The sequence below is a fragment of the Eptesicus fuscus genome, chromosome 11 (assembly GCF_027574615.1).
Source record: "Eptesicus fuscus isolate TK198812 chromosome 11, DD_ASM_mEF_20220401, whole genome shotgun sequence".
Classification (NCBI taxonomy): domain Eukaryota; kingdom Metazoa; phylum Chordata; class Mammalia; order Chiroptera; family Vespertilionidae; genus Eptesicus; species Eptesicus fuscus.
In genome coordinates, this window is record NC_072483.1 from 88,316,893 (window position 1) to 88,343,163 (window position 26,271).

The following is a 26,271-nucleotide window of genomic DNA, read 5'->3' on the forward strand; positions in this document are numbered from 1 at the left end:
CACGCTCGGGCCTGCATTCAGGAAGGTGAATGTGGGCAACCTTCCGTCACTCTTGTCCCTGTCCTGGGCTCCTGTCCCGTGATAGCTGGCCTTTGGCTCCTCTGCTGTTGGGGGTTGATGGCGGAGGGCCGAAGGCAAGGGAGAGGGGGGTCTATAGTGACATGCGTCTTGCATGACAGCTATCTCTTGGCTGTTTCGTGCCCTTGGTGCTGGCACAAGCCCAGATGTGCTCATCTCTCGGGGGATCTTGATGTGGGTGCTTGGCAGCCCCCTCCCCAGTCCCTGGACTCTCCTTCGGGTGGGACATGCCTTCTCTGCAGGCTGCTGGGACTTCCCTGCAGCCTCTACCTGCGTCCCAGCCACACACACACACACACACACACACACACACACACACACACCCTTTCCGTGGGGTCTTCTCTGATCTGGGTGGGCTCCCTGCCCGGGGTCCATGCTGCAGCCTTGGCTCTGGATCCTTCCAGCGCCAACTGGATCGGATCGAGGACACCAAGGCCCCTGTCCTGCCAGCCGTGTGAGTGCAACTCCTACCCTGCGGCCCCGTTTCCCGCTCTGCCGTGGGGATGTGCTGCAGGGGCTCTCCCGCTTTATTTACTGGGTGTTTGTTACTGAATGTATTGGGTGACATTGGTTACTAATAGGCTTCAAGTGTACGGTTCGGTAATGCATCATCTGTAGATTGTATTGGGTGTTCACCATCCCATGTCAAGTCTCCTTCCGTCACCACTTCTCCCCCTTCGCCCTTGCTATCTCCCCACCCCCTTCCCCTCTGGCCACGTATTCTTTCGAGTCAGTGTTTTGATTTCTTCGGAAATATTCTCAGAAGCAGAATTGCTGGGTCAGAAGACAGCTTCATTTTTAATTTTTTGAGGAAACGCCATCCTCTTGTCCACAGTGTCAGCCACTGTCTTTTGCATTTTGCCTCTTCTCCTTCCTCCTCCTTCTTCTGTGTCTTGTTCTTTTATCTTAGGTATCCGCATCTTTCTGTGTGATTTTCCCATATTTACTTTCAAGTGCGTAATTCTGTTTCTTCATGGTTGCTCTACTAATCTGTTCACTGAGTTTTTAAAAGTTCCATAATCATATTTTTACTGCACGTATTTAAAGTCGTCTCTTTTGTGAAAGTGGCCTCTTTTTTTCTTACAATTTCCTGATGTCTATTGCCTTTCATATAAAATCTTCCCGAACAAACCATCGGGGTGCCACGGCGGGCAGGGTGATGAGTAACACTCCCAGGCCTCTGTCCATGCGCCTTAGGTCTGGCTCTTCACTCTGATCTCTCTCTCTCTCTCTCTCTCTCTCTCTCTCTCTCTCTCTCTCTCTCTCTCTGGTTTTCACCGGGAGCTCGCTGCAGCAGGGGCTGCATCCCCGTTGGTTCTCGCATGTTCTCGGCTGTGCGGGTGTCCACCTGGAGCAGTTTCACATTTCTGTCTGGGAGGCTCAGGTTTTCTCTGGTCCGGGGAACACTTAACGTTACCATTCCCACGGGCGATGGGGATGTGGGCTCCCTCGTCAGAATGATGTGCTTTTCATCGGGCCCGTGTGCAGGTGGAGTCTCTCTGCCTCCTCGGGGGGCGGCTGGGGGAACGTTAGTCCCATTCGAGACAGCGCAGCCCCTGGTTGTCGCTTCAGCTCCTCACCCTGCTCAGTTCTGAGGGCTTCTTTTTTAAAAATACGTTTTTATTGACTTCGGAGAGGAAGGGAGAGAGAGAGAGAGAGAAACATCCATGACGAGAGGGCATCATTGATCGCCTGCCTCCTGCGCGCCCCACCCTGAGGATGGAGCCTGCAACCTGGGCCTGGGCCCTGACCGGGAACAGAACCGTGGCCTCCTGGCTCATGGACTGATGTTCAACCACGGAGCCACGCCGGCCAGGCTGGGCTTCCTTTGCTGATTCTGCGTGGATGTGTATACGCTTGGGCTGTGCAGGTACCAGAGCAATGTGCACCCGATTGCTTTCCAGCTTTCCATCCCCTCCTCCCTGGCCATGTTCTTTTCATTCTCTCACAAACGCCTGCGTGTTGTACTCCTGGATGCAGCATTTCCGTAAGCTTGCAGCAGGGGTGGGCGGTCAGGGTGAGCCGAGTTCTCCCTGGAAGTCAGCATAGACCAGTGATGGGCAACCTTTTTGAGCTTGGTGTGTCAAACTTCACCAAAAAACCAAGCATAACTCGGGTAGTGTGTCACTTGGAGGAAAAAACTAACTCCAAGACTCTAGCCGCAAATGTTTCATCCTCAGGAGCAGCAAATGTTTCATCCTCGGCATGCGGCCGCGTGTCATCAGAAATGGCTACGCGTGTCAGTGCTGACACGCGTGTCATAGGTTCGCCATCACTGGCACAGACTCTCAACATGCATTTGTTTCCATCAGGTCCCGCATACAGCTGCTGGGTGGTAACACACAGTCACAGACAGAGCAGCGCCACGGGGGGCAGGGCCAGGGGCAGGCAGAGCTGCTGGAGGAGGAAGTGGGGGGCTCTCCGCTGACGCCTCCCTCCCAGCCTGCGCCTGCAGCCCCGCCTGCTCCACAGATGCCCACGGCTTGCCTTTCAGAACCCTGTTCGGCGCCCTGCACCTGCACCTCGGGGGCGCGCCCGAGGGCCCCGCTGGCACCGGGAAGACGGAGACCACCAAGGACCTGGCCAAGGCCGTGGCCAAGCAGTGCGTCGTGTTCAACTGCTCGGACGGGCTGGACTACCTGGCTTTGGGGAAGTTCTTCAAGGTCCGAGTCCACACCTCATTTTGTTCCTTTTACAGTGTGATGCCTGCTCGGAGAGGGAGGGTGTTTATTATGACACATGGCTGAATGCAAATAAAAGACACTGTAGTTTAAGTAAAGTTAAGAGTAAATACCATCTCGGTAATTCTCAAGAAAAGCGGGTTATACGGACGCTTCCACGGGAAGGAGCCCCGCCCCCCTCGCCAGTCCTACTCCGTGGCTCAGCATTGCTGACGGGAATGGCGGGGGGGGGGGGGGCGGGGGGGGGTGTCCTGGGGGCAGGTGAGAGGCTTGAGAGCTGCTCTGTCGGGCGAAGGCTGTGGGACTCCGACTTCTTTGCCTGCAGACTTGTTCTGAGCAAGTTCTGGTTCAGGAACTCACTTCCGTAGGCACGTCTAGTTCATGGTTTGTTCAACTTAAGCATCCACGTGGTTGTTTTTCTTCTGATTCTGCTTGAGAACCCGCCCTGCTGAGTTTGTAAGATTGCAAAAGGGGGATTAAGATGTAAAGTCTCTAAACCCGGGAACAGCTCGTCATCCCTTAAAACGTTAGGTGGCACAATTGAGCACAAAATTCTCCATTTGGGATTATGGGCTCTATTTGTTTGTTTTATTTCTTTATTTTTTTTCTGTAAATCTCAAAGTAAATTTTTAAAAAAATCTGTAATACTTACTTTTCTGAATTTCTCCAGAAGATGTTAACATTTTTTTAAAAAAATGAAACTAACACAAAAGCATATACCAATTCTACCCCATCCAGTAAACTGCTCCTGACTGAACTATGGCCTGGTCATTTTGGTGGTTGTTGTTAGTCCTTACCCAAGGAGATTTTTCCATTGAATTTTAGAGTGAGTAGAAGGGAGGGGGAAAGACAGAGAGAGAGAGAAACATCGATGTGAGGGAGACACATCAATTGGTTGCCTCTGGTACGCACTCTGACCAGGGCCAGGGATGGAGCCTGCAACCCAGATACATGCCCTTGAGCAGGAATCGAACCTGGGACCCTTCAGTCCGAAGGCCAGTGCTCTATCCATTGAGCAAAACCGGCCAGGACTGGCCTGGTCATTTTATAACAAACTTGGAGTATAAAAAGTCTCTACATTTGTGATGTTGAAATAATTAGAGTAAGATTTTTTTAAGTCAAAATTATCCTATATAATAAAAGGCCAGTCAACATAAGCATAAAGACCGAACGACCAGAGACCAGAACCACACGGCCCCTTGCCGGGCTGGCCTTGCCCCGAAGCAAGCAGTTAGGGGCGGTCAGGTAGACAGACCAGCATTTTGGGGGTGATTAGGTAGGCAGACAAGTGGCTAGGGGTGATCAGGTAGGCAGGCCAGCAGTTAGGGGCAATCAGATAGGCAGACAGCCCCTCGCTTGGCTGGCCCCACCCCAAGCAAGCAGTTAGAGGTGATCAGACAGGCAGGCAGAGTGGTTAGGGGCAATCAGGCAGGCAGGCAGAATGGTTAGGGGTGATCAGGCAGGCAGACCAGCAGTTAGGGGTGATCAGGTAAGCAGGCAAGTGGTTAGGGGCAATCAGATAGGCAAGCAGAGTGGTTAGGGGCAATCAGGCAGGCAGGCAGAGTGATTAGGGGCGATCAGGTAGGCAGGCGAGCAGTTGGGGGTGGGTGATCAGGTAGGCAGATGGCCCCTGGCAGGCCTGGCCCCGCCCCCCAGCAAAGAAAGAGGGAGACCCAGGCCACCAGTAGCAGCGACTCTGTGGCAGGTGTGCAGCCGGCCAGCGATTGCCCCACAGAAGGAGGCCCAGGCCAGCCAAGCCATCGCACCCCACACCTGTCACCTGCAGAGGGAGGCCACCGGTGGCAGGGGAGGGGGGGGCAGCGCTGCACAGATGGCAAGCAGTGGCAGTGGCAGGGCTGGGACCAGCTGCCTGTGGCTGGGGGAAGGAAAGGCCCGATAGGCCCTGATCTCAGGCCAGGCCTAGGGACCCTACCTGAGGGGTCCTGGATTGTGAGAGGGTGCAGGCCAGGCTGAGGGACCCCCCTGAATGCACGAATTTTGTGCACTGGGTCTCTAGTAACAAATAAAATACCAAGAAAGCATTTGAATGACCAATTACTATTGTTATCATCTTCTGTAATGATATACAACCTTGTTGTAATGATTATTTAAGAAAGATATAGCAAATCTATTTGTTAGATTTGCATACCAGACAGTTTCATATTTCTAAATGTTGAAAGACACATCTGGTATGTGTTACTCAATTTTTTAATCTGTATAATGATATTCTTAATTCTTTAATTTAGATTCATACACTAAATTATATTAAATTTGATTATCAGTAAGTATTTATTGAGTATATGGACACTGTGTTAGGATTAACTTATGCTGGATAATGGGGGTACAAAATAAAAAAGACACGGGTGTTGGTATTAAGAACCTCACAATCCATATAACTGAATATGTGGCTTCATCAGCATTCTGTTCTTTGTGATTCTAAGCCTTTTATGATAGAATGTACTAGAGACTGGGTCATGGATAGAATTTTCTAGATAATGAAAATGAACCTTCTTTGACATGCATAGAGTTCATGTCTAGTCCAGTGTGGCTCAGTAGAGGAACTGTGTACACATCCCACTTCAGCCACCGTTGGCTGTGCGGACTAGTTCTAATTATGTAACACCTGTGTGATGCGGCCTTAGCTTCCTCACAGAAAGATGTACACAGAGTGCCATGCGTCCTGCCTGGCACACACCCGGTTCTCAGTACAACATGCCTACATGCATATACAGCCTATGTCAAATGTACATTCAACAAACATATGTGAAATAAAACTTTTAAAAATGAATCCGAATTTGGACTGAGCTACTCTGGCTTGATTTTCCAGTTTTTCCTATGACCAAATGGCACACGTGTGTGAGGCAGCTGCGAGCTGTGATGGCGAATGAGGGCCTCAAACTATGCTGTTGGCTCTTAAGGTCCTCAGACCACAGCGCAGTCCCATTGGCAACCGCAGTCATCTTAGAGGATTATCGCAGCCCCTCCCATGGAGTCCACGGGGAAAAGGCGAAGAAAATCTACCTGCAAACAAAGCCAGACAGGCTTTGAAACTACAGGTGTACACCCAAATGCTGAAAAATACACAGAAAGTGAAACAAATCAATTGGGAAATTCTTCCAATTGATCAAACCCTTTGTTCATGCATAATAATGAATTTGGTAATAAGAAAAGCCATCTTTAAAGATAAAGGTGAAGAGCAATTTCCTTGATAGATATTAAACCCTTGAACAGATGAGGTGAAAATGCAACATTTCAGTGCCATATTTAATCAGATAAAACTGAAAAATTCCCTCCCTGTTTCCTCCCAGGGACTGCTGTCTTGCGGAGCCTGGGCTTGCTTTGATGAGTTCAACAGAATTGATTTGGAAGTGCTTTCTGTGGTCGCTCAACAGATTCTTACCATCCAGAGAGGTAACGGGCTCGCTTGTCGTCGCGTGAGGTGAAAAAAGTAGAACTACGGGAGGTAACGCACGGCCCGGGTCACACTTACCTGTGGCGTCGCTCAGTCATTTCACTCCTGCTCACCCACAGGCATTAACGCGGGGGCGGACACACTGGTGTTTGAAGGAACCGAACTAAAACTTGACCCCACGTGCGCGGTCTTCATCACCATGAACCCTGGGTACGCCGGGCGCTCAGAGCTGCCGGATAATCTGAAGGTACGCAAAGGGCGATTAGTCATCCATGACCTTCCTGTAATTTACAATCAATACATAAAAAGAAAGAACACGCTATCCTTGAATTTTATGCAAAATGTTTGCTTTTAGGTGTCATATTTAGCTTTTAGAAAATAATTTTTAAAGCTGTGAGCCTTTAGAAAATAAATGTGCAAACCAGAAAGAGTTTCCAAAACTTGTATTTAAAATTTGTGGTAATCATAGAAAATACAGGAAATAATGAAAAGGTACCCATTCTACTGCTTACTGTATTGTATCCTCCGATTTTCAATGTCCTTCAAAATGTTAATTTTAAATGCTGAAATCAGGTAATTGTGTATACATGGTGTTTTTTTCCAAGAGTCTATTGTAGCTCAAGCATTTTCCTGTCTTTATAAACATAATTCTGTAAATTTACTGAACTATATAGCTTACTGTTGGACATTTATGTTGCTTTTAGTTTTCCAGCGTTGTAAATAATATTGCATTGGGCAGTTTTTACTTAAGTCTTTTCTCTCTTTTAAAATATTTCCTTAGGGCAGGTCATAGGAAAAAGAGCTATGTTGCTAAATTGCCTTCTAACACAGGTTGAAACAATTTACATCCCACAGCAACTCGCAATTCTCATTAATACCCAGCCCCGTTTTTTTATTTTTTTAAAAATAGCAATACACTTTTCCAATTGAATAGATGAGGATCCTCACTTTTCTGGTGGTGGCATGTTTATGGCTGGTGCATAGAGAGCAATGGTGAGGAATCATGAGGTGGTAATTGCAGCTCCAAACCCACCTTCTGGCTCTCGAGCCTGCGTTCCTGCCATCCCGACACCGCGCTTCCTCTCCATCCAGATGAGAAGCCGGGCCTTGGGCCATCCCTGCAGAGTCCCAGGCCCTTCCCCCTGATGTGCTGCTTCCCCAGAGGAATAGCACATAGTTGATACTTTGACATTCGTGTTAATTAATAATTCACGGAAGACTTAAGTAGGATAGAAATTTGACAAAACCAATTGACCCACAAAATAAGACCCAAAGCATGGAGGCATGGAACAGACTGACACACCTCAGGGTGGAGCTGGGGAGACAGGAAGAGGTAAACCAAAGAATCATATACTTACATGCAGAGCCCATGGACACGGGCAGGAGGGTGGTGAAGACCTGGGGGACGGGGAGGGGAAATGGGAGACATCTGTAATACTATCAACAATAAAAAATAGTTAGAGAAAGAAATTTGAAAGTTCTTAAAACAATGCAAGGAAAATATTTATATAAAAAGTTAATGATACATCTATTATATGGTGTTTTTACCTGCATGGTTTGGACACTGTAATGTAATAATGTTGCCGAAGAGCGGTGTCCCACCCTGTGAGATGGGGAGCAGGGTTGTCTGTAGGAGGCCTTTTTACCAGCACGGCGCCCTCCACTCCCGCAGGCCCTCTTCCGGACCGTGGCCATGATGGTGCCCGACTATGCCATGATCGCCGAGATCGTCCTGTACTCCTGCGGCTTCGTCACGGCGCGGCCCCTGTCCGTGAAAATCGTGGCCACGTACCGCCTGTGCTCGGAGCAGCTGTCCTCGCAGCATCACTACGACTACGGCATGCGGGCCGTGAAGTCGGTGCTCACGGCCGCGGGCAACCTGAAGGTAGACAGCCACTGCTTTCCCTCCGAAGCTCCCTCCTTGGGGATCCCAGGACCACGTGTCTGCCCCGAGTTCCAGCGGCTGGTTGGTTTCATCAGCTGAGAAACATTCCGTTATGGTACTAAAAAATTGATTATTTGCCCATGTGAAAAGGGAATTTTATGATTTGTAAAACAGGAGACATGTAATTCTTAGTGATCTGAGTTCTGTTCCATCATTTTAAATGTAGAAACTAGGTACCACCAAGGAATATAATTCTTTGTTGTTGAGAAATATTTCGAAGGCTTTCATGCTACATAAATATGGATAGCTTTAAAGGAAGTAATATATAATTAATACACACAAAAGTCCCTAAACATTGTCACTTAATATAATTACACCATTGCAACTAACTGGTATAGACCAGTGGTTGGCAAACTCATTAGTCAACAAAGCCAAATATCAACGATTAAAATTTCTTTTGAGAGCCAAATTTTTTAAACTTAAACTGTATAGGTAGGTACATTGTTATTAACTTAATTGTGGTACTCCTAAGCTGGCCTTTGCTAAAACCTCAAGGGGCCAAAGAGCCGCATGTGGCTCGTGACACACTGAGCTGCAGTTTGCTGACCACTGGTATAGACTAACAGGTATAGATTCGCAATATAATGTTTGCATGTTAAAATGGTATGAATCACACGTATAGATGAAAAACCCAAGTATTTTAGGACATGGGTAACTTTTCATTGGTAGCATCTTGCGGAACCATGAAATATGACTGTGCATTAGTTCTTTATGAAAGCAAGCAAGATAGGCTATAGTTAACAGACAAATGCAAGCTGTGACCTTGGAGTTTATAACATGTTCACATTCATGACTTGGAAAAGATTTTAAAATACATCCTACATGATTAAGAACAACGGCATGCATTTTTATCTTCTATAATAATGTTACCGAGAATCCTGATATATAGTGGTGATATCCTATTTTGCATGGGCCTAATATGTCATGGTTTGTTTGTTTTTTGCAATAAACAAATGCAACTAGAAGCCACAATTTGTATTAACCTGGCATGTCATGATTGCATTGTGGTCAGATAATGGGAGAGATAATGCATGTCCTCGTGTATGTCATCGCTGACATCCTGACTATGGACCTGAGCTGTTAAAGCTACACAGCAAATGAATCCCATCCTTCCCTGTCCAAAGCTCATTTAGAATCATGGAATGTTTTGCCTTGAATATTTTGAAGTTTGTTTCTGTTTACATCAAGAAACGATGTAAACATTTGCTTTAAAATAATAGCCTCTCAAATAACAAAATAAACTTCTGACGCTTCATCATCTGTGCGTGCTCAGATGGCTCCAAAGACAGAGTTCCCATGAGCGGGACTGGCTGTGGCCCTGGGAGCTCTGGAGATTCAGAGGCACTGAACGTGACTGCCAGGCATCCCTGGCCTCCAAGGCTCCAGTCCGTTAAGGAGGGACATGGAATTTATTAGGCAGAAAGGCTCTGAGGAACAGGCAGAGGGTTCTGGGAAATTAAATGCAAGATGACAGGAGAACCTTTGGAGTGAGATGTTGAGCGAAGTATTGACGTTGGAAGAAATAATTCTGAGTTCGGACTTTTGTGAATTATGTGAACCTAATGGGCACGAGCTACAGGTTCCAAGTCCAGCCAGTAAACCGTGGCTTTACCACGGGTGTTTTGGAATTTAATGTACGTTTTCTGAAACACCCGCTACTTAAGTGGCTTGGCACGTGAACCAGCCATCTCCCTTCTGTCTGGCACACACTAACACATGCCTGTCCTCAGCGCTCAGCCAGCATGCTGCTCCCTGCCCCGCCCCAAACACACACACACACTTTTTTTTTTTTTTATCAGATGAGCTGTGTTCGTTTCCCCCAACATTCTGAAGACAGTTGCTATGTTCCTGTTATTATGTCATTTAATTAAATGTCAAGGAAATGGATGAGATACCAATGAGAAGAGTTTTGTTTTTATGAAAACAAAGTTCTTGTTCCAGAAAGATTCAGTCAGATGAAAGGCTAAAAAAAAAAAAAAAAAAAAAAAAAAAAAAAAAAAACACCCAAAAACGAATTTGAATTAGGCATGTAAAGTAAAGTAAATAAGACTGGAAAAAAAACACACAACAACCTTAAAAATTGATAAGGATGCTACACTTAGATTATTTCACAAGTACTCGAAGAGCTTGGTCCCCTTTAAGAAAACAAAACCCGACAACACAAATCTGGATGGAGCCCATGATGCATCATTGATGTATTTTTATTTTTGGGGGGAAGAAAATTGGTGCCAAACTCTACACTCAGAGAGAAGGCTTTGGCTTCAAAATATGGGCAAATAATTGAATGTTTATACGTTTCAAATGTAAATGCATCTTTTAAAAATGATTGCCCACTTTTAATGACTGTTTCCACGTAACCAACCCACCGCTGGTCTTGAATGCACAGGGCAAGCAAGCTCGTACCAATAGGGAACCAGTGGCTAGTCCCACACGATATTGAGTTCATGCCCATAGCTTTTAACTTAGAGCATCTGTGAAGAGGTAGTTAGTTCAACCTAGGTTTTCGTGACTAACCAGTAGAGAATTCAACAAGAATAAAGGTCAGTTTCTAAAATTAGTAACTATCCAGCTGAATGAAAATGGATCATAATTGTGCATGGGTTTACATTGCCCCGGGGCCCCTGTGCCTGAGTACCTGTGTGAAATGTAGGGGCACAAGTCAACAAATTCTGGCATCATCATGAGTGTATCTTTCTTTCAGCTGAAATATCCACAGGAAAATGAAGAAATTTTGCTGCTTAGATCTATTATTGATGTAAATCTGCCAAAATTTTTGTCCCATGATTTACCGCTCTTTGAGGTAAGAACATTTATTATCCTAATGTAGCAAAACTCTCACAGCCATGCACTTATCACATGGCCGACTGCGCAACCCCCCAGGGACACTTCCTCCTCAGAAAGCAATGGTCTGGCCAGAGAAACATGGGTCATTCCACGTGTGTGTGAAGGGTGTTTAGCTAATTTTGCTGCTTCAGATGGCTTTTAACAACTTGGCGTTTTAAAATAGTACTTTTATGAAAACCACACAATGCAATATGCACACACAAGTTACAAGATGTGCTTGCTTATAAATTACACTAGAATGTAGGGTCCGTGAAGGGAAGTCTACGGTCTCACACAGCTCCGACCCCCTTGCACAGACTAGGGACTTGGTAATTGTTGCTAAACTAGTGATTGAGGTAATAAATACATAAATAAGCTTAATTTCTTCGAAAGAGTGCCATAGCTTTGATGCAATTGTTTTTTTCAGGGTGATTTAAGATGAGAGCGAAGCATGTGAATCCTGTTCTATTTTAAAGATTGGATTATGAATATTTGAGAAGGAGTAGACCGATGGTTGCAGTTTCTGTACTATAACTCGATTTCATGCGTTTCCTTTCCCATCTCAGGGAGAGGAGATCAGGGAGGGGCCTGGGCTTCTGAGAAACAGCTGTTACAGGACGCGTGGCCTGGAAGTGCAGGCAGTTAGCTGCCGGCGGGTGAGGACTGAAGTCGTCTGGCTGTCACGAGTGGGGAAGGAATGGCGCTGCCCTGGCAGCGAGGGCCGGCGTTGTCAGTGGCCCCAAGCCCTGTGCCTCCTCTGAAAGGGCTTCCCTTAGCCTTAGAGCCGGCGGTGCCAATACCTTCTAGAACAGAGCGACAGCGAGGAGGCACGTTCTCTTCCTGAAGCTTTCCCTCCGTGGCTTTGGTCCTAGCACACTGACCGGATTTTCCAGGAGCAAAAGCGATACTCATTGTCATAAAGCGGAGAGGTTCCTCGCTAGGGGTATTCTCACGCTGCCGTGTATTCATCCAGTGAGCACTGAGCACTGAGCACTGAGCACTGGCCCAGGTAGAGGGCAATCGGCGTTTCCCATCAGGACAACCCCTGTGGTGAGAGACCGCCTTCCACTGCAGAAAATTCATTGTCTCTGCTGCCCCTCCCCCCCCCTCCCCCCCCCCACTCACCTCCACCCCCCCCCCCCCCCCCCCCCCCCGGTGTCTACAGGCCGCTCACATTTCCAGCTCTCCCTGGGGGGGTCTTTGTTGAGAAACACTGAACACCAAATGTGTTCTGGAGAGATCTGCTCCGTTTAAGGTTAACCTTGAGCAATTTGAGATTTTATTTTATTTGTTAGAAAACACTATGCACTTGGTATTATGGAGCCGATCCTGTTCTAAGAGCTCTGCAGCTAGGATTTACTGAACACCCACAATGAGCCAGCGAGGCGGGCGCTCTGGTCACCCCGTCTCACAGAGGGTGCGCGGCGCACGGAGGTGCTGAGTAACCGTGTTGATGGCCAGTGTGGGGGGAGCGGGGGTTCCAACCACACAGCCAGGCGGTGGCGTGCTCTCGCCTACTCTACTGTACGGCCCTCCTCTTCTTTGCCCCAAGGAAACTCCGTGCCTTGATGAACCGGGATTCGTTTCAACATAACAGCATTGACAAAATTAAATTCAGGAGTAACTAAACTTGGAATTTGTAAATTCTAAAGTACAGCTCCACTGCATGCTTGCAGATGAGACTCTTCTGACGTTTCACCTTTACCTGCAGAGTCAAAGCAAGAGTCCTCTTCCTCACACAGGACGCTGTGGTACTATAGCCTCAGCAGTTGATAAAGGAATATTTCTGAGAGCTTGCAGTTAACTCTCTATATTGGTGAACATTAACTATGGAGTTACAATTCTTCCCAATCATACATTATATGATTGTATTCATGTCTTAACGCCGCATGACCAAGTACCACAAACTTGGTGCCTGAAGACAGCACACATTTGTCCCCTCGCAGCCTGAAGCCCCGGTGTTTCCTCTGAAGGCTCTGGAAGGGCCGTTACCAGGAGTGAAAGCCACGTTCATGTTCATACAGCAGAACACACCTCGCTAGGTGCCTTCCTGGGCAGCGTTCTCAGCTCCTGGGCTGCTGGCAGTCGTGGACGTGGCTTCGCTTGGCACCGCTCCAGCCTCCGCCTTCCTCACGCAGGGCCTTCTTCCCTGGGTGCCTTGGTGTCTGCATCTTCCTCTCCTTCGTGCTGTGCAGACAACAGTCATTGGATGCAGGGCCCAGTACGACCTCGTCTAACTTAACTGACATCTGCGAAGCTCCTCTTCCCAGATAAGGTCCCCCTCTGAGGTTCCAGGTGAACGTGAAGGGCCACCCGCTGATTAGAATGCTGCCCACTTCAATGAGGAAAAGGCCTCTGAGCGCGTTTGTGCAGATGGCATGAGATATGAGCTGAAGTTCGTTGTTTTGGCAAATCCGGGTGTTCTGGCATCACTTGTTGGAGGCTAGCTTGTCTCCTACCTGTGGGTTTGCCTTCGTGCCCTTGTTGAGAATGAGTTGTTCGCAGTTGTGGGCTCCCTGTTCTGTTCCCTTGATATATTTGTCCATCTTTATGCCAATATGACAGTCTGTACAATGAACCTTAAAATCAGATTGTGTTCATTGTCTAATTTTTTTACTTAAATATGCTGTAAACAGGAGAAATCCCTTGTGACACTGGGTTAAGCAGAAATGTCTTAAACACAACACCACAAGCACAAGATATAAAATAATATATTGCTAACATAGACTCATCAAAATTAAAATGTTTCTTCTTTGAATGATACTGGTAAAAGAATGAAAGACAAGTTACAGACTCGGAAAAATACTTGCAAATTAGATATATGATGGAGGACGTGTGTGTGTGTGTGTATGTGTGTGTGTGTGTTTTCACCCAAGGATATTTTCCCATTGATTTTTAGAGAGAGGGAAAGACAGAGAGAAATATCGATGTGAGAGAAATATATCGATTGGTTGCCTCCTGCACAAGCCCCGATGAGCTCCGACTAGGGCCTGGGCCAGGGAGGAGCCTATAACCAAGGTACGTGCCCTTGATCAGAATCGAACCTGGCACCCTTTGGTCCGCAGGTGGACGCTCTATCCACTGAGCCAAACCGGCTAGGGCTTGTATGCATAATATTTAAAGAATGTTTAAAAGTTACCATTGAGAAAATAAACCGATTAAAAATAGCAAAAGATTTGAACAGGCACTTTACTGAAGAAAATATACCTATAGCATATTAGCACATGCAAGAATGTCAATCATTGGAAATGGAAATTGAAGCCAAATAAGACACCGTTACACACCTATTTCTATGTCTCAGTTTAAAAGGACTGCTCATACCATATATTGGGACCCTTATACCCTCTGAGGGAATATAAAATAATATAACTACTTTGGAAAGCAGGCAATTTCTTAAAACGTTAAACACACACGCACTGTACTATCCAGGTATTCCACTCCTCGGTGTTCACCCAAGAGGAATGAAAGCATTTGTTCATAAAAAGACTTCTACCCAAATGTTCACAGCAGCTTTATTTGTAATAACTCCAAACTGGAAACAGTGAAAATGTCCATCAATAGGGGGACGGATTTAAAAACTGGGTCACTTCAATAAAGGGGACTACTTCAGTACACGAGCTCTTGAGACGTGCCGAGACCTGTGAATTTCCAAGCCTTCATGCCAGGTGAAGGAAACCAGACAATAAAGTGCAGTACATAATATACAATTTATCTATATTAAATTCTAAACAATGCAAATACAAATAGCAACAGAGGCAAGTCAACGGTCACCCAGGGATGGAGGTAGGAGGCAGAGAGGAGAGAAGGGAAGGGAGATGACAAAAGGTGACAGGAAACTTGGGGAGTGACAGACATGTGATTGTCTAGATGCACTTGATCGTTCCGCTTATCAAATTGTACACTTAAAATATATACAATTTATTGTATGTTGACCATATCTCCATAGTTAAATACTGTTGAACTATTACTTAACGACTTTATTTCCATCAGTATTAAATGTGAGGATGAGAGAAGTTGTATCATGTTTATGTGTGTATATGCCTGTATGAAAGTATGTGTTTGTATATGTGTATATGTGTGTGCAGATAGATCGATAGATAGATAGATAGCAAATGTACAAATATGTAATGTAAATCCCCAAATCATCTATCATCAGGGAATTACTTCAGACTTGTTTCCTGGGGTGAAGTTGCCCAAACCAGATTACCATGACTTGCTGACAGCCATCAAGGACAACTGTGAAGCCATGAACTTGCAAATGACCAGTTTCTTTTCTGAGAAGATCCTCCAGATATATGAGATGATGATTGTGCGCCACGGTTTCATGATTGTCGGAGAACCGTTTGGAGGAAAGACCAGTGCCTATCGCGTCTTAGCTGGAGCCCTAAATGATATATGTGAAAAGGTCAGTGTGTTATAAGTGCATTATTTTATTATAACCAAGATGTGCATGCATATCTATAATAATAAAAGCATAATATGCTAATTAGACCAGATAGCCGAACGACCTTCCGGACATCCTTCTGGACGAAGGGCAGCAGCAGGGGCCAAGGCAGAGTGGTTCGGGGCAATCAGGCAGGCAGGCGAGCAATTAGGGGTGATCAGGCAGGCAGGCTAGTGGTTAGGGGCAATCAGGCAGGCAACCAAGCATTTGGGGCAATCAGGCAGGCAGACAGAGGGGTTAAGGTTGATCAGGCAGGCAGAGGGGCTAGGTTGATCAGGCAGGCAGGTGAGCGGTTAGGAGCCAGCGGTCCCAGATTGCAAGAGGGGCCTAAACCAGCCCCTAGCAGGCAGAGGGGCTAGGTTGATCAGGCAGGCAGGTGAGCGGTTAGGAGCCAATGGTCCCAGATCTCACATCGGGCCTAAACCAGCAGTTGGATATCCCCTGAGGGGTTGCAGATTGCGAGAGGGTGCAGGTCAGGCTAAGGGACCCCTCCCCCATGCACAAATTTTATGCACCAGACCTCTAGTATATAATAATGAGTATATTAGTCAAAATTTATGTCCTACACATTGCAGTTGGGTCCACTTTGATATGTTAGAGGAATGAGGCTGTTTTAACCTTTTGCACTCGGATGTCGAGTGTGACTCGACACGGTTAGCATCGGTAGCAGGAACCAAGAAAAAAGCAAGCGAGTGCAAAGGGTTAAACTCTCCGACTAATATTGCATTTCTGGCTACTGTGTTTTGAATAGTTTTTGCTTCAAATATTTCTGTGTTCATAGCCTGTTTGGGGCTTGTTATCATTATCTGCTCACTCTCCCCTTCAACCAACGTGAAGTGATGTGCTTGTTCTTTACGGGCTCTGCGTCCCCTGATCTAAGGGCAGTACTGCCACCCACATTGTCTCCTGGCACAGGGGCCTGCCCGCGTCTTTCACCGTAACTCTGGGGGTCACTGTGAGTTCCTTTCTATGGAGAGTACATAGTGTGATGTTTATTTTCTCCAGGTTGATGGTCTTTCTCTTTTCACGGGGGACTTAAGTTCATTTATATTTATTACAGAAATTGATATGCTAGTTATTTCTGTCATCTGCTTCCCTTGCTATACACAGTTATCTATAATAATAAAAGCGTAATATGCTAATTAGACTGGATAGCCGAACGACCTTCCAGACATCCTTCTGGACGACCTTCTGGACAAAGCCGGGGCTGTGAGGGCTGAGCCCCTTGCACGAATTTCGTGCATTGGGCCTCTGGTGTTTTCTATAAAGACACTACTCTACAAAACAGAAATAAATACATTGATTGATTTTTTTTTCCCATTAAGGGGTTAATGGAAGAAAACAAGGTTCAAATCACTGTCCTAAACCCCAAGTCTGTCACCATGGGCCAGCTGTACGGGCAGTTCGACCAGGTGTCCCACGAGTGGTCCGACGGGATCCTCGCTGTCAGCTTCAGGGCCTTCGCCTCTTCGGTGGTAAGTGCGCGCACGTTTGCACGTTTGGAAATCCGTGCTGTTTCCTTCTCACGGATTTCTGACGCTCTCGGACGTCTCAAACACGCACACTTAGAGCCCACGACGTTCATCTAGCGCAGAGCCTGCGGCGTTTCTGTGAAGAACTCCTTCGCACCCAGGCCGGCTGGGACCTTGCTGGCCAGCGCCTCTTCCCCGGTGTGTGGTGTGCGTGGAGCGGAGCGGCCAGGAGGACAAAGGACGGGGAGGAGGTACCTCTGGTTTTCCTTTGTTGGGCTAGATGGTCCAGGACGGAGAGCCCCCGGATCACAGGACCCTGCTGCTCCCTCTGCTCCCTCGGGATGCTCCTCCCGGGCCCGCCGCAGGGCAGCCGCACTGGCCCGTCCTCTGGCTGTGAGATGCACGTCAGTGCTTGGAGGAGAAAGTGCAGGCCGCTGATGTTGCAGAGTTCCAACACCGTCCCCCCAGCCTGTGACAAAGACCGGGGGAAGGCAGGAGACACCAGGGATGTGCTGGCTGCAGCTGCTGTGCCTAGCGGTGGGCACTGCCTACCCCTGCCTCATTCTGCCCATTCTGCCCAGTGGCTGGTGCCCACTGTCACAGAGAGCTCACAGACCCATCCATGCTTGCGTGGCTGCCATATGCCACCGGGTTCTCCATAGAGTATGATCATGCGGGAGACAGCTGGCTATGGTTGATCGTGAAGGAGAAGGGCCGGGTTAGAGGCCTTTATTTAAGCAATCAATCCACGGAGTGCTCCCTTTCTTCTGATGACATGCAGTGCTCCCTTTCTTCTGATGACACTACACTGGGGGCTCTCTGTCCCCCTGGAGACCCAGCCGATCACGACTCATGAGTCAGTGTGATAACAGAGCCACACGAACCTCAGCGTGCTCTGCTGCCTGAAGGACCCTGGGCGATGAGTAGCATAAGGGAGACTCCTGGAGCAGGGGCCTTGCCCGGGTCAGGCGCCACCAGTCATTTAAAGTGGTAAACGCAAACCTGGGGCCCGGGGAAGGCAGACTGAGGTCCGGGACTGCAGATGCGACGTCTCGGTCCTCTCGCCACAGTGGATGCCCTCGGGCCCAGGCTAACCTGGGAAGTCTCTGAGTCATGTAGGCAGTTACATTATTTATACAGAAGTGACCACGAGATCGCTCCCATCTCACACTCAGCCACATGCTAGTAGTAGCTTACATTACGCCTTCCAGGAAGCTATGACCCATAACTGCAGAGCTTCAGGGAGGCCACCTCGCTGACCCAAAGGCACACGGCTGATGAGTAGTAAAGCCCAATTAAAAATGAGGTCCTTTACGCCCAGCTGGCGTGGCTCAGAGGTTGAGTTTCAGCCAAGGAACCAAGAGGTCACGGGTTCGATTCCCAGTCAGGGCACATGCCTGGGTTGCGGCTCAGTCCCAGGTAGAGGGCGTGCATGCGAGAGGCAGCTGTTCGATGATGTTTCTATCTCTCTATCCCTCTCCCTTCCTCTCTCTCTAAAAATCAATAAACACACACACGCACACACATCTAATCTAATAATAGACAAATATGCAAATTGACCACACCTTCGCTACACCTAAGCCACGCCCACCAGCCAAGCCACGCCCACCAGCCAATCAGGACAAGTATGCAAATTATCCCAACAAAGATGGCGGCTAATTTGCATATCAAGACAGCATCGAAAGAAGCCAAGAGCTGCAGAAGGGAGTAAAGCCTCCAAGAAGCAAGCAAGGCTGGGCGGGTGACAAGGGAGAGCGGAGGCGGGGTAGAGTGCAGCAGGAAATCCTATTGCAGGATTTTTCCTGCAATGGGAACTCTAGTATATATATATTAAAGTGAGGTCCTCCATACTGCAAAGCCCCACATCTCCCATTACAAGGCAGTGTTTTCCAAAGTGAATATTGACAGGTGTGGGAAGCCAACAGCGGGAGGGGAGGGGAGGTTCATCTCCGAGGTATGGGCCCTTCCTCGCTCCTGAACTCGGCCAGAGCTGGCCTCTGAGTGTGAGCGTGTGGGGGCCTGAGCCCAGGGCAGGCCCCTGTCTCACAGATTCATGCAGTCGCCATGGGGACTGAGGATGTGCTGAGATGGACTCAAAGTGCTCAACACTTCCACTCAAGTTCACGCTTGCTGACCTTGAACCAAGGCACTGCCTCTGTACATGAAGAGGCTGACCCTGAACGGAGAGTCTGTTTCTGCACTTGCCAGCGAATGCCTGGCCATGCTGACTGAGCCTTTACTACATCAGACGATGTGTGAATATTTTGGTGTTGCATGTGATGTTGATCTTAACGTGCTGTACCACCACGAGGTAGTTCAGCCCACGAGGGTGTGTGCTGTATGTGTGTGGAGGGAACACAGAATTGGACTTAGCACACAGGGTAAGTAACCCGCATGAACACAGCACTACACAGAGTCAGACACTCCAAATGGAAATGCAGTTATGTTTTTAGCGTGTAATACTTTCTAAAACATGTTATATATGAACTCAGAAACATTGAAAAAGATGGAATCTTAAGAAAAGATGCTATATTGTGTCTTGTCCATGACATATACAGTGTGAGGCAAAACTAGGTTTACAGATGTGAATACACAAAACACAGGTTTATTATTATTTATTAATTATTGTATTATTTTCCATACAAACTGTAAACCTACTTTTGCCCCACTCTGTATAGGTCTCTTTAGTTTCTCTCTCTCTCTCTCTCTCTCATTATATATATATATACACTTTATATAATATATACACTTTATTCTACATGTTCTTTATTATGTATACTTTATTCACATGTGTACTTTATTCAAAAGGTGCCTTTACATTTTCATGGTGAAATTAATTTTAAGAGAGCTACATTTTATTTTGAAATGTTATTGAACCGTCTCCTCACATTATCATCATCACATTTTTGCCCCGCGTCCGCCATGTGCGTAACCCAGACACCAGACAGGAAGTGGCTGATCTTCGACGGCCCGGTGGATGCCGTGTGGATTGAGAACATGAACACTGTGCTGGATGACAACAAAAAGCTGTGTCTGATGAGCGGGGAGATTATCCAGATGTCACCGCAAATGAATCTTATCTTTGAGCCCATGGATTTGGAAGTTGCTTCTCCTGCCACCGTAAGTGCTCCGTCTTGACCTCTGCTTGCACGTCTGGAATGCTATGTGTTGCTTCTCTGCTGTAGGTGCTTCTATTGTTGCATCACTTTGACTTTGAGTGAAAAATGCTCGTCAACTTCATTTTGAAAGAATCTGTGATTCTCCAGAGCAGACATACCTGTTGATGTACTTTGACAAATTCGAGTCTGGATGGGTGTTTTTGTTTTTTTTTCCCTCTTTGTCTGTGACCATTTGATAAAGTCAGACAATAATTTAGATCATGGAAGTGAATAAAATTAAGCTCCTCCCCCCCCCCCCCCGAATTTGTAAGAAACAGATGTGCCGAGCCATGTTTCTTCTGTGGGCATTGCCTGGATGCTAAGCGTGGTTGCTCTTGCAGGTTTCCAGGTGTGGGATGATCTACATGGAGCCTCACATGCTGGGGTGGAGACCCCTGATGATGTCCTGGGTAAATCTCCTCCCTCCGACGCTCAATTCTACTCAGAAGGAATTTCTCATGAGCTTATTTGACAGAATGGTCCCTGTTTCTGTCGAATTTATCAGGAAGCACACAAAGGTAAGAGGGATGGGAATTGCAAGATTTAAAAAAAATAAGTAGAAAATCCAAATTGCCCACTTGAATGTCTGCTTGTATGGTCGACTACTAGATATGAAAATCATTTATTCACTGCTTTGACTAAAACCTTTCTGCTCATTCGAGTAAGAAGATTTTTACTCATCCACGTATTCCATCAGAAATAGTTTGTGTGACGCATCTGAGGGTTTGAGAAAATGTCTGGGTGCTAATCTTTCCTCTCTTAAAAAGCATCCCAAAGGCATACCTGACCACATCTGGGTGAAAATGCTCTAAAATATTGTCTAATTTCTAATGGACTATTGTATTTTAAGTAGTTTTTAAAAATTTTTTTCTACTAAATTTTTTAGCAAATTAATTGCCTTCTCTGAAAGAATTTTAATGTTTTGGGTATAAAACTGAAATCTATGTCTTGGATTAAATTAACTAAGCATGGGACAGTGAATTTTTAAACTTTGGATTCAGTGTTTACAGAACAAATACTACCCCGATGTGGTACCCACAGCTGCCACACTCTAGACTAGGGAGTAAATGTGTGACTCAGTTTCCCTGCCTGTGAAACTAGAATTGTCATGATAGGATCTTTTCATAAGTACCATGGCCGTTAGAAATAAATGAGTTCAATAAATATTAGTTGGTACTATCTTAATTAGTGCCTAGTTTCAATTAATTTGTTTTATAAACTTGGTTTTGTTGATGTTTTAGGAATTATCTCCTACTTCCGATACAAACTTAGTCCGATCCTTAATGAATCTAATAGACTGTTTTATGGATGAATTTGCCGATGAAGTGAAAGTGCGAGAGAGAAATGATCGCGAGGCTTACTCCTTACTCGAGGTAAGGCCCTTTGCCCGTGGTCACATGATGGAAAGCCATCGGATGCTTTCCCCGGTGCTTCCGAACTCATGAAACTCAGCTTCCCCTGGGACTGGGGGCTGGACAGCGGGAGGTCGCTGAACAGCGAGGAGGAAGTCAGGCCCCAACCGCAGGTGCTGGTCGGGAAAGGCCTGGACGGGCCGTCCTGTTGCAGCGTGAGGTTTGGGTGGAGCCCAATGACCTTCTTAGATCCGTGACGGAAATCTTGGACCCCTTGGTCAGCCTCAGAAATGACCATTCTCCAAAATGTCAGGCACCGTTTGGCAACGAGATTAGCCTCTCTTTCAACTGCCAGGTCGTAGCAGTTCATTGTCCCCCCTCCTCAATTTTCTTCTCTTTTTTGTGAGATATAAATGTTTAAAATAGGTATACGTGTGTATACATGTATATTTGGAGTGAGAAAAACAAGACAATATATCATCTGTAAGCACATTTGTAAAATAGAAGTAAAGTTATCAACAGACCTGGAATAGTCTCTGATAAAAATTCTATATTGCTGGTAGTAACACTTTTCGTGTAGTCAATCTGTTACTCTTATTGCTTATATTTTGTGAAATAAATTGTTAATTTGGTTTCAACTAGTTTCCAGAGAGAAACAGTCGGTGAGTCATCTGGTAGTAGGTGAACAGTGGCAAAAGCGGAGTCTATAAGCTTTCTAAGCAGAGGCAGGTCTGTGTTAGCATTGGCAGTGGAAAGGGGATTTGATTTAGAAACAAGCAAACAGGTTTTCCTATTTCCTATTTGGCCTTGCCATCCACCGTGTCCTGTCTGCCTGAAAGCTTGCCGGATGGCAGTTCTAGTTAGGCAACTAGTGCTCCAAGAATTATTACAACAAGCAAGCAAAAGAACATGAATTTATTCTACTTTAAAGAAAAAACACTGTATCAAAATTTAAATTTAAAAACTATATACATTTTGGGTTGATTATTCCTTATTAAAATACTCTATTATATTTATAAAAGTTATTTCAGTATTATTTTTACTATCAAGGTCCTGCCATTTACTTAAAATATCATGTTGATTTTCCAGAGTAGTCATTCTAAGTTTTCACTCTGGATAGAAATTATACTTTGCATTGTATTATCTCCTCTGATAGTAAGATTTTTATAAAACATGCAGTTTCATTAAAAAACTAATTATTACAAAATCTTGAGATAACCTACTATTATCTATCAGGTTATTAATTTCCTTTCACAGGTATTAATCAGCTAATCTGATTCACGCATCAAGGATAGATTAAAGTCATTCTTTAATACACTCTGTCTTTTCATTTCTCCAACACAGGGCATTTTTCTCTTTTCGTTGATATGGTCCGTCGGTGCTTCTTGTAGAGATGATGATCGGTTGAAATTTAATAAGATTCTTCGAGAACTCATGGAGGGCCCAATTTCAGACATCACTCGAAATAGGTTTAAAATACTGAGCAGTCCCGAACAAACGTCTTCAAAAGCACTAACGGTCCCATTTCCTGAGAAAAAGACAATTTATGATTATCAGTTTGTCACTGAGGTAAGAGTTCTGAAGGAGGATTTGCGAGGACCCACCTGGCAGGGTCCCCTCCGAGACACGCGGCACATAATGGCCTTGTGACCACTCTGTCACCCCTGCTTACCTTTCGGGACAGCAGGGAGTCAGGAAGGTGCCCTGGCTTGTGAAGGTCAGACACACTGGGTCGGAGTCCTAATAAAACCCTTTTCTTTCTCTATGGCCTTGGACCAGGTATCTAATCTCCCTGAGCCTCGTTTTTCTCATTAATAAAACGGAATAAATAACAGTACCCGATGGGCAGGTCGTACTCACTAAATGAAATGACATAGGATGACATGGGCTCCAGCACTAGGGCCTTCCTGGTCAAGGACACGTCTTGGAGGTTCTCGGAGCAGCTGGCATTTCCCAGGAGCTCAGGGGTCCTGCGGGAGTGAGCACGGCTGGGTTAGTGGTGCTCGCTCAGCATTTCCCACGCAGATGGCGCAGTCTAACCTGGGTGGAGTTTGTTTAGTTTACTTTTTTGCTTTTGTGTAACAGCTCCCATAAGTACTGTTTTGAGGACCAAGTTTAAGAATATATATCATTTAACTATATACAGATCCACGTGGAATTGGGATCACACTGTATCCCCAATGGATAATTTTATATCCTTCTTTTTCTCTTGGAAATGAGAACAGTTGGGCCGTAATAGCTCAGTGGTAGAGCATTGACCTGTGAACCAGGAGGTCATGGTCCTATTCCTGGTCAGGGCACATGCCCAGGTTGCAGGCTCCATCCATCCCCAATGCGGGGAGAGGGGGTGGCAGGAGGCAGCCAATCAATGATTCTATCTTACCATTGATGTTTCTATCTCTCTCTCCCTCTCCCTTCCTCTCTGAACTCAATAAAAATGTATTTTTTAAAGTATTTATAACATAAGATTCCCTATTTGGCTATTTATTATAAACAGGGAATAGGAAGATGGGACCCATGGATAAAGAAATTGGCAGATGCCCCTCCAATCTCTAAAGATATGATGTTTAATGAAATCATTGTACCAACTCTGGATACGATTCGATACTCGGCGTTAATGGAGTTGTTAACCACCCATCAAAAGCCATCGATATTTGTAGGACCGACAGGAACTGGGAAGAGTGCTTACATTATTGTAAGTATTGTAGAAATTTGCATATTAAAATGTGCATGGTATTTTTAAGAATTTTTTAAAGCCACATGAAATAGTAGAGTTAATATTTTTAAATACTCAAGTATTTTGATGTTAGAGCCACAAATAATTTTTGTGTAATTGCCTATTTATTTTAGAAAACTGATTTATTTTAGAAAAATATATTATGCCATTTTATATCACTATATTACTGTCCCTTTTAAGGTATTTTAATAAAAATAGCTTGTCCAGGATGAAGAATTTTATATCCCTTAAAAAGGTGTTTTAGTTAATTACACTTGATATTTAATTTTATCAGTTAGTATCTGAATGGTTACTGTGTAGTAATAAGTAATTAGTAATTTTACTAAAAAGTTTTAGTGATTTTTAGTAATTTAATGATGTAGTAATTTTTATTAATGATTCCTGGAATCATACCCACTGTGTGTCAGTTAAGAAAATGCTAGCTGCTGTGACAGATGCAGCCCCAAATCTCAGTTGCTTTATGCATCCTGTTTAGGCGGTCTCTTGAGGTTAGGGGGTCATATCGATCAAAGACCAGTTCTTGTCTCTAGTTTCAGGTTTCTGAGGACAAAAGGCTGGCTGGAATGAGTCAATAGCACCCCAGCCTTTTGCATGGCAAGTAAAGTTTCCCAGGGTCAGCTGGACAGTGTGGGAGATAAGTGGGCCTAAGTCTTCCTGGGCCTCCATTCTAGATGACTGCATTCTAGATGACTCCATTCTATATGACTGCATTCTAGATGACTGCATTCTAGGTGACTGCATTCTAGGTGACTGCATTCTAGATGACTGCATTCTAGGTGACTGCATTCTAGATGACTGCATTCTAGGTGACTGCATTCTAGGTGACTGCATTCTAGGTGACTCCATTCTAGGTGACTCCATTCTAGGTGACTGCATTCTAGGTGACTGCATTCTAGATGACTGCATTCTAGGTGACTGCATTCTAGATGACTGCATTCTAGGTGACTGCATTCTAGGTGACTGCATTCTAGATGACTCCATTCTAGGTGACGGCATTCTAGGTGACTGCATTCTAGGTGACTGCACTGGGCCTCTAGTCTTTCTCAACAGATTGAAATGGCACCTGTATTACAATCTAAATGCTTTCTATGTGAGGGAATATCCAAAAGCAGAGAGGGGAAAAGTTTAGGCTGAGATTTTAAATCATGATGTTGGTTTGGCCTGGACTTAAAAGAAATAACAGAGATATCAGTTATTTACCTAAGATATCATCAAGAGTCAGGGAACAGAGACTTGACATGGTGAGTGGAAAAAAACAAAGCCCTTTGTCATTTGTACCCCCATCGAATTCAGTCCCAGCAAAAACAACATTGCTTTTCACAAAATTGAAAACACACTTTGCATTTTATTTCATAATATGCTTTTTTTCTACCTAATATATTGTAAATATTTCCCTATTTCATTATTCTTCTACAAGATGATCGGTAGAATACAACATCTTGATTAGCAATCATGGTAATTGCACCCACTCTCCAGTGAATTCCATTTAAAAAATCCAGTTGTCTTATTTACGCTTCCTCACTTACAATCAGATAACTTGGTATTTAAGTGGAAAGATGATAAGCTATGTGACAAAGAACATTGATCCGGAGAGCTACAAATGGCAGTCTAAGGCCTTGCCCCAGCCCTCAGACCATACAAGTTTCTTAACCTCTCAGTCCCTGTGGCTCCACGTTGAGCTGGGATGCGTAATCTACATGGTGGTTTTGGAAACCAGAGCAGCCAAATGGATGAGGCCTGGATACACAGAGACACACCGACATGGCAGCTGTGCTTCCTGTTGATTTCCGGTCCTTGTGCATGGCCAAGACCCTCTCTCATTGCATGATATATATTTCATTTATTTTGAAATGCCAAAACGCAATTCCAACTATGGTTCATTTTATTATTTCCTATTACATAGAACTTCCTTTTAACTCAACTCAATAAGGAAATCTACAAGCCTCTGCTAATTAACTTCTCAGCACAAACTACAGCAGCTCAAACTCAGAACATCATCATGTCAAAGTTGGACAAAAGAAGAAAGGGAGTGTTTGGTCCTCCTCTGGGCAAGAAAATGGTAATCACTCCGTTTCTACACACACGGTCCGCCACGGGTCCTAGTCACGCACGCTGCTCCACTCGGAACACGGAAACCATGTATGCTGGGGCTTGGCATCTATTTGTACA

The 26,271-nt window shown here is 45.5% G+C and overlaps 1 protein-coding gene across 1 annotated transcript in view; it reads left to right on the forward strand.

The window, feature by feature from the left end:
* Positions 1-26,271, forward strand: part of DNAH7 (dynein axonemal heavy chain 7) — a 155,039-nt gene that overhangs the window by 54,017 nt on the left and 74,751 nt on the right. The window contains exons 24-36 of the mRNA XM_054722861.1: positions 2,573-2,741; positions 6,068-6,170; positions 6,291-6,418; positions 7,844-8,056; positions 10,818-10,916; positions 15,096-15,344; positions 16,709-16,858; positions 19,793-19,975; positions 20,355-20,531; positions 21,255-21,386; positions 22,710-22,934; positions 23,863-24,060; positions 26,006-26,161. Coding sequence (XP_054578836.1) covers positions 2,573-2,741; positions 6,068-6,170; positions 6,291-6,418; positions 7,844-8,056; positions 10,818-10,916; positions 15,096-15,344; positions 16,709-16,858; positions 19,793-19,975; positions 20,355-20,531; positions 21,255-21,386; positions 22,710-22,934; positions 23,863-24,060; positions 26,006-26,161 — 2,182 coding nt within the window. The remainder of the gene's footprint in view (positions 1-2,572; positions 2,742-6,067; positions 6,171-6,290; positions 6,419-7,843; positions 8,057-10,817; positions 10,917-15,095; positions 15,345-16,708; positions 16,859-19,792; positions 19,976-20,354; positions 20,532-21,254; positions 21,387-22,709; positions 22,935-23,862; positions 24,061-26,005; positions 26,162-26,271) is intronic.